Source organism: Eriocheir sinensis, chromosome 1 (genome assembly GCF_024679095.1).
Source record: "Eriocheir sinensis breed Jianghai 21 chromosome 1, ASM2467909v1, whole genome shotgun sequence".
NCBI classification, from domain to species: domain Eukaryota; kingdom Metazoa; phylum Arthropoda; class Malacostraca; order Decapoda; family Varunidae; genus Eriocheir; species Eriocheir sinensis.
The window spans coordinates 9,957,813-9,969,997 of NC_066509.1; the positions used below are offsets into that span (position 1 = coordinate 9,957,813).

The 12,185-nt window shown below is 39.6% G+C and overlaps 1 protein-coding gene across 15 annotated transcripts in view; it reads right to left on the reverse strand.

The window, feature by feature from the left end:
• LOC126992984 (uncharacterized) overlaps window positions 1–12,185 on the reverse strand; it is a 117,144-nt gene that overhangs the window by 10,023 nt on the left and 94,936 nt on the right. For 5 of the 15 annotated variants that reach the window (XM_050851883.1, XM_050851994.1, XM_050851832.1 and 2 more), the window contains 8 exons: window positions 11,270–11,379; window positions 10,777–10,944; window positions 10,395–10,525; window positions 9,851–9,978; window positions 6,211–6,660; window positions 4,121–4,591; window positions 1,054–1,272; window positions 69–865 (listed from right to left, as the gene is read on the reverse strand). In XM_050851883.1, coding sequence (XP_050707840.1) covers window positions 69–865; window positions 1,054–1,272; window positions 4,121–4,591; window positions 6,211–6,660; window positions 9,851–9,978; window positions 10,395–10,525; window positions 10,777–10,944; window positions 11,270–11,379 — 2,474 coding nt within the window. The remainder of the gene's footprint in view (window positions 1–68; window positions 866–1,053; window positions 1,273–4,120; window positions 4,592–6,210; window positions 6,661–9,850; window positions 9,979–10,394; window positions 10,526–10,776; window positions 10,945–11,269; window positions 11,380–12,185) is intronic. The other 10 variants (XM_050851940.1, XM_050852320.1, XM_050852254.1 and 7 more) reach the window with 10 other exon arrangements.

Here is a 12,185-nt window from a genome sequence, read left to right on the forward strand (position 1 = left end):
TATCAAAATCATCTTTTGGAGGAAGGTTGGCAGGAAAAACACCAACAGTGAGTTGCTCAGGCACTCACCTGTCTCTGCCGCTCCAGCTCCTGCTCCCGCTCCTTTGCCTCCCTAGCCAGTCGCCGTTTCTCAGCCAGGGCTGCCTTATACTCCTCTTCTGTGGCATAACCTGTCACGGGTTTATCAGCAGCTTTCTGGGCTAAGTTTTTTTCTGCCTCATCCTGCTTTTCACCCTCATCTACCTTGCTCTCTGGAGCATCATTACTTGACTTTTCTTCTACATTGGCAACTTGTGGGGTAGGATCATCTTTGTCAGCGACAATCTCGTTGACTACTTCCATTTTCTCGCTAGCTTCCTGGCTGGGGGCAAGGGTTGGCTCGGTTGTGGGCACGGTCGCTTCCTCTGGTTTTTGAGTCTCAGCAGGAGTGGAGGAGTCCGATGCAGGTGTTATTTCAGCTTCTGTCTTTGGTTCTGATTTTTCCTCAGCTTTCTGTTCTCCTTCAGTTGATGGTTTCTCTTCCACCGTGGCAGCTTCTGTAACGACCTGAGGAGTCTCACTCTTGTTCTCTACTGTACTGCTTTCCCTTGATGTAGATTTTTTGGACTTAGCAGCAACCACAGGCTTGCTTTCCACTGAAGGTGACTGCAGAGGAGTAGTCTTAGGAGTGACTTTAGCCTTGGGAGTTGATTTGCTCTTCTCAATTGCCTTTTTAGCAGCACTTTCAGCTTTGACTTGTGCTGGGGTCTTCTTTGGAGTAGCCGGCTTGACTGGGGTACGTGCTGGGGTGGAGGGTGTGCTTCTGTCAGACCCTGCACTCTTGGCTCGGGTGGGCTTGGTGACGGACGAGGCTGAGCCCACTGACACTGGAAAAATTAAGAAAAGAAAAGTGAATACTACATACAAACATACATTACAAGAATCAAGCTAAAGTAGTTTATGCCAAATAAAGCAAGCATTTAAGACGTTCACTGTAGATGTGCAGTTGGCTTATGATGGCAAGCACTGGGAAGCAGCATCAAGTTTAGAGCCCACAACTCCACCAAACACATACATTTTCTCTCCATAGGCCTGCCTTCCCTTGACTCAGAGGCAGCAGCATCTCTGGGCTTATCAGCAGAGGACAAAGACGAGCCTGCAATGCTGAGAGGACGAGGCTTGCGGGGAGAGGTTCTTGGCCGGTACGACACCTGACTGCTGTTGTTGGACCCCTGACTCAGGGCAGAGGTGGGGCGGGAAGGAGAATTCGGGGTCACTGTCCCACTACGCATGCCTGTTGGGGCAGAGCAGGCCAGCACACACAGTTAAGCTTGGCTCCGAAACATTTACAAAAGCCAGCATGAAGTTGAAGAGAGAAATCAAGTCTTTTGAAAGTCTTGGAAGGTAACATCAAATGTAAAACAAAAATATACATTTTACACTGAAAAGTACTTAAGAGTCTATTGACAAAATGACAGACAGGTAACAAAGTTTGAATATCATGGTGACAATGAACTTTTTCTTTGATGACATCAGGTGGGCAACTCACGTGCACACAAATATGTCAGGTAGAATACAACTACTCTATGAAAGTATTGTAAGCAGACAGGTAAGTGAAGTACTAATCAACAGATAAGGAAGAGGATGGCAGTTAGTCAGTGGTTAGAGTTAGGTAAAGGTTTGTGTATCAGTACAAGTGCAACTAATGCCCTTTATCACACTGATGCAATAAAAATTTAAGAATTTACACTGGGATAAATGCCAAGCCAAAATCAAGTAACTTAAATTCAAGCTGTACATATGTTAGATGGGTGGTGAGTGAGCCAAGCTACGACATACCTTGCTGGGTGAGGAGGGTCTCACTCACACTTACCTTAGCTTGGCTCTAGCTTTACTCAGCCCGATGTACTCTGGCAAGCACTCAAATACAGAAAAAAAGGATTCCTACCCTGCATATCCAATGGGTAATGGAACTGAGTGTGCTCTTCCTATTATGCTTGCCCTTCTTCAACAGAATCTAAGCTGTGCTTTCTAAGATTCAAAATGAATCTCAGAAAGGTCCTTTTCATTTATCAGATACATATAAAGAGAGGACTACCTGGGCTTACTTTGTGGCAGAATGGGAACAGAGGCAGAAAATATTGGCATTTTAAGCTCCTACACAAACCTGTGTTCTTGGCAGCCTGGTTTCTACCTGTCTTCATACTGCCCACTGTTCTGGAATGTTCAGTGTGCTGGTGTGCTGAGAAAAGTGTAGTGGACAGCAAGAGTCACATGTAAAAAGAAATCCTGAGGGAACTACCATGTATAATGAACAGCATCTAAGATAGTCGACACACTGAACACGAACAGGGCACAAAAATGGGGAAATCTAAATTGTCTATTCACTACGACAACCTCTGGCCACTATGCTTGATTTTTTGTCAATAATGTACTGCTATGAGTTAGCTAGACTGAAGGTAAAATACTTATTATTTAGAAATTGTGAATAATGTCAGTTGTGAGGTTACCAATATATCTTTTCAAAACAGAAAACATCCTTGGATTTATGAGAATATTTCTGAAGAAAAATTTTGTTGGTGCATTGCAAGAGTGCATCTTTCTCATGAGATCACATCCAATGGATTAAGCCAGTCTGTCTCAGCAGATCAAAAGATCAATTCATTACTGAGACAGGTATGTGGAATATTTTGTGAATATACTCGTATCAATGGAAATGTGCATAATTATGTGATAAGAGCTTTATATACTGTGATGGTATGGTAAGCAGTGCAGCAAACACCCTTGATCAGAAAGACCCAGCATGAAACATTTGATGCCAGAGAAGTGCATTAAGGATGAATGTTCCATCACCACTTCGCTACCTGGAGAATAGATCTGAAAGATAGACTAATTTGCATGCCATGTATTTTTTTCATGGTATCTTAATTTTTGTTGTATTTTCCAATGTTTTGATTTTAACTTATGATTAAGATTTAAGGAATGCTTTCAGGTTGGCTAAACCAAGACATGCATATGTCATGGGACAGACAGTGGCAGTGTCAGAAAAGTTACTGCATGATTATAATCACACTTCAGTGATTATTTAGTATCACAATGCACTTGCTGATTCTCCACTCTTTAACTTTCAAAATGTGGTATCATATTGGTAAGAATATTGTGTACTGTTAATAATGACTGAAATTTGAATTTGCAAATTTCTAGTCAATGAGACTCATTTAAAGACATGTAGCTATTTGTGTGAGGGGCATGTGAGTGTACAAGATGCATGAAGACAAGGGCACGCACGCACGCACCCATGCACACACCATTAAGATTTCTCTCTATGAGTAAACGAGACACCTTGTACAATGTTGCCAATTAGTAAGGTTAGTCCCTGCCAATTCCCCATGACACTTAGTAGAGGTTTGTTTTCCTTGATTATTAACCATAAGATCCCTGCAGGCCAACAGAAGTCCCTTAGAATCAGCATTGTGACTTAGGTGGTTTGTATTGGTGTTCAGTGATGGAAATTATTTATTATCTGGAGCTTTCTAGCAATACATGATGATCTCATTGAGATTAGGGACAAGACACCATCATTTTTAAGTCAAGATGGAAAAATCATACCTGCAGAGATGTAATTTGAATAAAATTATAAAACAGATATAGAATAGCAGATTAAGCTAGTGTTCATATCAGGTATTATTAATAATAATAATTATAATAATAATAATAATAATAATAATAATAATAATAATAATAATAACAATAATAACACTAACAACAATAATAGCACCAATAGTCTTCAAAATTCTAGGTCAAAACCACCAATTTGAAGTCCATTGAAAATTGAAAATCATTTGATTCTTGTCTTGTAATTTCAATTATGAGGTAATCACACACCGAGATCATCATTCTCTGATAAAAACTAGAAAACTGAGCTGTCCTTGTATGTCCTTTATAAGTATTAAAGAATTAAAGATGTAACAAAAGACAGTATGCCACATCACAGTTGCTTCCTTAAGTGTTTTGTATCTGGGTATAAAGTAAGAATCTGCCACCATAAAGAACAGAGTGAGAGTTATGGGGTTACTGGCTAAAGGAGGTGTGCACTGTATGATGTATGTGTTTGCCTGCGAGTGGCTGGCCATGCACCTCACCTTGGGCCCGCTGGCTGCTCTTGATGGCAAGGGTGTTGTTGTCCTCAGTGGTTCCTCGAAGCTTTTTCTGTCTAAGCATTTCAGCACGCGTCAGGCGAGGCTGAGCCAGCGTGACGGAGCTGCGCGACACCCCCCTGTCCAGCACTCCGGCAGCCACCTCCGGGCCGGGTGGCCTCGGGGGTCGGGGCGCCAGGTGACTCATGCTCTTGGACATGGTGCGGGTGGGCGGGGTCATGCGGTCTTGGGGAGAGCTACTTTCATGCAGGGGTGCAAGAGGGGGGTTGCGGTGGCGCGGGCGGGCCAGCTCGTCAAGCCGGCCGAGAGACAGCGCCCTACCTGGTGAGCGATGGCGGGGGCTGCTGCGGATGCCGGTGTCCCGCAGGGAGGGCATGGCTGGCATCAGGTCCGTGCGGCGCCGGGCGGCCGTGGCAGGAATCGCTGCTGTCATTGATCTTGTCATGAGATCTTCTCCTGATAACCATTCAGAGTGGAAACAGATGTCAGCCAAATTGTTCTCTGCATTAGGACTTAGCTTACCTTAAGCTTTTCTCAGTTCATTGGTTTAAAATATTTATTAAACATTACTGATTTCTGAATATTTCCATCTGATATCTATTTAACTATTTATGAGAAGACTCAGTTTTATGCAGTTTATCAGAATCTCATTGCTTCCATATTTTTGCAGCCCTAGGGAGCTGCATGACGTGATAGATGCCGCTCCTTAAGAACTATGGCATGGGTCATAAACTCAAAGCATTAAGAACTGAGAGTAGCCTAAGTTTCTAGTTGATTCTCAAGGCCAATGTCAATGTATTAATCGAAGCAAGACTTTGAAATCCAAGTCAGAATGGGTTTTCCTTTATACACACCTTGGTTAGTCCTGCAAATCAAATTAAATTAGACCACTTTTTGAGTGAGCACACACCCAGATGCTACCTAACTCTACAAATCACTGGAACTGAAATTCATAGAGGTTTTTGTTAACCAGAATTTCTTTGGAAGAGGCAAAAGAAGAAGTTCCGAGACCATAGATTCCATATGAAAGATGAACATACCAAATAAATGTGATGACAGATCACATTTGCTAAAGGTATACTTCTGCAGTGTGCAGGTCACCAATTTAAAGAAAGTAAAACCTTTTTCCAGTAATCCTCCGATGTGGTATGCAGGTCACCAATTTTAGTATTCCCATAATACTTCTATTTAGTAAGCCTACTACAATTGGGGTAAATATGCTGAATCTAAAAATAGTATTAATGACTGCCCAGATTGTATCACGAGAAAGGAAATTCAAGTCAGCCTGGAACACTGAATCAAAATGAGCACTAATGTGACACTGAAGGCAGTGTGCACAAAGCAACAGTGACACACTTAACTTGGCTATGGTCTTGGTCTGCTCTCAAAATCTGAATGCCTGCAGTCTGTTGACTTTAAAGCCAATAGATTTTTAATTATATACAAGCTTATACTAAATAAATAAAAGAGTACATGAAAGCATAGAAAAAAAAAGGCATGTATACAGAATACAGGTATGAAACACCAACAGAATGAGGACATGCAGACATGCTCCATAATAAACAACCACACACCCATGCACTATGGCTAAAACATATAACCATATAAGGGTTTCCAGGCACACACACGCAAGTATTTCAGAGACAACACACTGGTGGGTCAATGCAAGGTCTGGGATGAGGAACGCATGTATGTATTGTCATGAAAGTAAAAAGATATTAATAAAACAAAAAAATGCTAGTACCAGTACATAAATTCTACCACTAAATGAACAACCTACAACCCATAGCTCTCGAGTAATATGAGACTGCATTCTTGCATACTATTTGTATTCATGCCACAGATGTCTATCATTGCCATATTCCAGAAGTTGGTCAAAGATAAATTAAAGAACTGCATATTTCCAAGCTTACATCTGTGACCAGTGCCATGAGAAAACACTACAAATTAGTGAAAGTAGATTAGCAAAGAAAGAAAAATAAGTTTTCTTTTTTTGTTGTTGTTGTTAAACAAACACATCTACTAGAATACATTCTTTAAGAAGCATCATCTGGTTACTCAGCTTGCAGACTCACCACCAACAGTGCACCCAGCCCCAGTAAATACAGAAGCAGTTCTACGAGAATAGCGCGTGGAAGATGTGGGTGTTGAAGCCGGTGAGGAAGAAGCCGGTTGGCCGTTATCGCCGCTACTTTGATTTGCGGGACCCAGTGCAGTGAAGTTATCCCCAAACTCCCACACGCAGAAACGGGACTGTGAAGTGTTTGTAGGGGTTTTGTCTGAGGATGAGGATGAGGTGGAGGATGGAGGATGAGGATCACTGGAGATTGGGGTGGATGACTGAGGAGGTTGGGGAGTATGGGATCTGACCCAGGAGAGGGCAGAGGGTGGGGTCTTGCGTTCCAGTGACGAGTCACGAGACTTGGTCAGCCGGGTACCTTGGGTGGTAGGGGGATGGTGAGGGTGAGAGGAGCTGCTCTTGTCCCAGTGAAACACTTCATACATCGAGCTTGACATACGCAGGTCTGTAACAACAATGTGACACTGTTGAACAGACAAGCTAGGTTTATTGTTGCTGGGTGTCAGTGGTGTTGTGGGCTGTATACAGATAAAGCCATATGCTTGTAATCCTGGCATAGCAATACTTCACTGGTGACAAGAGAATAGCAAGTGCTTAAATACCACTGCAAATCAAATGTGCTTTGATAGAATCAGTGTGCAGAGTATCCCAAATAACACATTCCTTAGTGAAATTCAGTCATGTAGTTCTATTGTTGAAATTCCATTCTAGATCTAAAGTTAAAAAGAAAGAATAGATATGGAAACTTAAGAAGACTAAAGCATGTTTCATAAAATTACACCTTTAACCAAAGCTTAATCATAAGCTTTACATTTCATAAGCTTGTTAGTGCAGATAATACATTAATGCCACCACCATGTTATCCATTGATCCCACCAGACAATAGTGCAACCTTGCAATCTTCTATTCAATGAGTTATTCAAGGCAGTCTTGCAAGAGACAAACCTGGACCACAAAATCCCCTGTCATATGTGGAATCTGGAATGTCTTACGGCATTACCTCTAAACCTCTTCAAAATATGCTACAAAGACTGATGCTCACTGACACTATGGTCCCCTGTTAAGGTCACACCCTACATCCAAGATCATTGTACTTCTTATTCCTTAGAGTCTCACTGTACTTTATGGGAATTTCTTCACAGGCTGAGAGCAATGTTTGCCGTACCTCTTTTCACCTTCACCCCAAACTATACTCTGAAACGTACTTTCTTGTATTTGTAAATGTTTGCATGCATGCATGTACGCACGCACGCACACACACACATGCTTCTCGCTTCACATCTTTTATAAGTAGGTACAGTTATAAATGATCATCTACCCTATAATTTGAAGGCTAATCAATGTCACTGCTCTTCACACTTTAAAATATGAGAATCCAATTTTTCTTTTGGTAGCCATAATCTCAGAATAGAATTATGAAGTCTAGATAAGATGCCCAAGAATTAGCTTTATATACATGTGGTTGTCACATTTAACTAAAAATTCAAAGGAGGCAAAAGGTGGAGAAAGAAGGGATGACCCTGACCTCGCATTTTTCTGCTTGAAGCCACCCTGTCTACAGTACTTTCTCATGGACAAGTGCAGTTCCCATGATCAAATTACTCTTGCAAAACTAATAGATTTTACTGAGCAAAATCATGTTTACCTGCACAACTGATGTGTGAATAACCCACAAGGATGTTCATTGAGTTTTGAAGAAATTATTTATACGGACTTCATGACTAGGTATTGTATTACTGTATTGCTTTTATGCAAACTTTTACATGAAAACAGTTTTATATATATATATATATATATATATATATATATATATATATATATATATATATATATATATATATATATATATATCTATATATATATATATATATATATATATATATATATATATATATATATAATTTTTTTTTACAAGCCTTACTGAATGCATACTTGTGCAAAAATATTACATATATGAAATTTCTAAACTAAAAGGAGGATAATATACTATAATAAGACTACCAAGCCCATTCCTCTGCTACACAGTAACAGGAACCACTTGCACTGACAATTTTTAACTTCAAAGCATGGCTTACCAATTGAACTATATAAATATTATCTTTAATTTAAGCTGAAGCTGCTGATGTGTAGCAAATTTATGTACTTTATTTTATGCTGTGTAAGGCACCAGAATTCACTCCTTTAGATCTGACCAAAGAAGTAATTAACCTTGCCTGCCTTGGAAAGGTTTAACTCAGAAGGATAAGCACACAAATTTAGATGACAGGGCCTGCTCATACAGCTATTATGAACTACATGAAAAATAAATGGGTTTTTGCTGAAGAACATTACAACATGACTGACTGATGTAAGAATATGGCCATATACAAATATATAAAATGTTGCCATAAAGAAAAATAATCCCTAAGGATAAAACTTTACTTTAAAGTTCTACATGACAAAATGATGAAAACATTCATTCAAGGCAACAGGAACATAATGTTTTGACATGATACCTCCTGCCTCAGACCAAGACACACAAATCTATGGAGCTCAATACAAGACACTCACCGATTCCATAAATTGCATATTATCATTCAAGTACATAAAATAATAAAAATAAATAAAAATATATGTAACAAGGGGAATGAGTTTACACCTAACAGTAAAAAGAAGAATCTGCATAGCACAGCATATCAACATGATGCAATCTGGGACATTAAAGAAAGCACTTGAGCTAGGGAAATGTTGTGCTTTCTGCTGGAATTAAATGACTGCACAGTACCACTGTGTATAAGAAACTTTTATTGATCTTTTGACACCTCTCTCCAAAGCTACCTAATGGAGTGGTCATAGGGGCAGTCTATTTTAGAGATTTTGATAATGAAATAAGCTTTAAGGACACACTAGTTACACATATACATATGAATTTTGATAATGCAATAAAATCAATGTCAAAATGAAAATCTTCAAAACACTGTTATATGGAAAATATTGTGGTAGGCCTGAGGCCTCTTCAAACCAAAGCATTCTGTAGTATTCATTATGAACTGACTGGCGCTTTGAATGAAAACACTTTTGATATCCTTCCAAGCAACTGAGATTGTTGTTCTTGTGCTTTCCAGGAAAGGAAACAACATTAGTGGTGAAACTGCAAAGAACTGAAAAGATATTTTTTTGTGCTACACATTCCTGCTGTACTTCTGAGGAAGGAAGAAGTTATGGATGCTATGCTTGTGAGAAACTATGGGATCACCATTGCTAGCCTCATAAAGGTCTCTCTCTCTCTCTCTCTCTCTCTCTCTCTCTCTCTCTCTCTCTTCTCTCTTCTCTCTCTCTCTCTTCTCTCTCTCTCTCTTCTCTCTCTCTCTCAAAAAAGATAGAAATGCTGATGCTGAGTTCATATATATATATATATATATATATATATATATATATATATATATATATATATATATATATATATATATATATATATATATATAAAGATAAGATGATAATTCTGATGTGTGTTCTAGGCAAAAAATTAGTTGAGAGGGTCCCAATCCCAACCCTCAACCTCCTATAATGCAGAATGTATGTTCCTTATAGTTGCCTGCTATGAATCACAATGGATTACAGTAATGATAGACTTAAGACTGCTGGAGCCTGCCTACCTTCTGGTTTCCTGTCAAGACCATGAGCTGAGGTGGCTCGTTTGCGGCTGAGGTCCATGTCCCCACACTCAGAGGCGCGGCGAGCCAGGGCGCCATCCACCATGTGCACATTAGTAGTGGAGGTAGCCCTAGAGAAGGGGAGGGGAAAACAAAAAGCAAGCAAAAAAATGTTAAGTGTCTTAATGGTTTACAGATTGTACATAATATTAAATGGAGAAATCATCATTCCCACCATATCACCTGAGTTTGCATCTTGTATTTTTGGTGATGTCAATTGGATGGATAAGGAACTTAGGTTGATTTTATGCATTTACATCAGAGAAACTGTATTAACACAGTGTATTAACTCAGTGGTGTTCATTTGGGATGCCTTTAGGTTTATTATATGAATCGTGTGGTACAGGCACCAAGGGAACAATAAAAATTATATAGTAGGGGTTTGTGTTCACTTCATAATTCAGTTGCATAATTTTTCTAAATCTAATTAGTAAAAAAATTTATAGTCAATGAGATAAAAATGGTCAAAGGCAGTGGAAGTGGCTACCTGCGAGCGGTCCAGTATGAGGAACTGGAGTTGTCTTTGGGGTCCAGCATACGTGGTGTAGAGCTGCCAAAAGCAAACACAATATTGCTTCTCTCATTGCGCCTCTTGGTCTCCATTCGCTGCTCTCGCTCCTGAGAAGAAAGAAAAGTGTTGTGACGATTCCTTGCGTGTTTTTAAAAGTGGATTGAGATGCAATACAAAGGAACTTTATCAAGCATTGAGGTTTTTTACCATAGATTAATAAACAGTAGTATCTTGCTTTTGGCATGTATTTGGCTTGCCATATCAGCATTTTAGTTATGGTTATCAAGTGTATCCAAGTTTAAGTTATAGTGAATCTAAACTAATTTTTGCCATGGTCAAACATCAACTAGGTACCCACAGCGGTCTTTCTGATGACAGCCTCCCTTCTGTCCTGTTCTGCTTGCTGGATGATTTTCTTACGCTCTTCTACCTGGGATCTCCTATCAGCATCCCTCATCCTCATCTCCTCCAGCCGCCTCCGTCGCTCATTCTCCTGTTGTTCCCGGAAACGTTGGGCTGCCGCTGCCTGTTGGGGAATGTGGTGGTTAAAGCAGTCTCCACTACACATAGATGCCAAGATTTGTAGAGAATATGAACCATGAAAGAGGAATTTTAAAAGAAATATTTGTGGATTCCATAAACTTCCATTACTTTAAAGTACAGCATAATTATACTATCAATGTTTTCAAAACTAATTTCAGAATACGTACATGGACTGCCACTGATTACTTGGAGCTGTAACATAACATGAAAGTGAAAATGACTTGGATGGGTAAAGGGCAAATGAAAAGTGAATGAGGTTGTGGAAGATGAGTTAAGGTACACAATGCAACTGAATCATCACTTCTCACATGTTCTTTGAGCTCCTCCAGCTTCTGTTGCTTCTCCATTTGCTGTCGGTCCCTCAGCTGACGCAGCCGCTCCTCTCTGTCTTTGTGAGAGAGGCCAGAGGACTTGTCATCTGGGAAAGGGGATTCAAATATTAAAAAGTGCTGTATCAATTTTAATAATCATAACAACTATGGCTAATACTTTCAACATTTGGTGGTACTAGTAGGTTGACTAAGTACTTTGATGAATGACCCCTGATGATATCTAATGGCTGAAACTCCTGGAATAAAGCCGCCACCACAGTAATGTCTGACATTGACTACGAGCACAATATACGCAACTGATCCTTATGCAGTTATAGCAGTTATAATTCATCCTAGCCACCATGCAAAGCCATTGCCTTCACATAATAAAATTGATTTTTTAAGCATACATTCTAAATGCACATTACAAGACACAGGAGAAATAATAATTCAAACACATGAAAATGTTACATTTTACAATAAGCAAGAAATGACATTTCCGGGAAAATTAGTATACCTTACTCATACAATGATAGAATGTGAATGTATCAAAATATGACCATTTTTGAATGGATTTCATGATACATTGAAACCTTTAAAAGTTGTTGACAACTATGAAAAATGTGTACTTTTCTAAATAGCATGTGAATTGATGAATCATTGTTCACAGAAATTGTAAAAAAAAAAGGGGGGGGAGGAGGGGGGCAACAATGAGATTTATGTCATGCAACCTTTTCAGTCATGTCTATGATGCTCATATTATGTATATTAAGAGTGTGGAGGGTGAAGGAGAGCTTGCTGTGTCAGGGAGGTCAGATAATTTTCAATTAGTACAGTAAAAGTCCAAAAATCCAAACACAGATACCGTGAAAATCCCCAAAAGTCATGCGGCAAATATGCAGTGTTCAGGTAG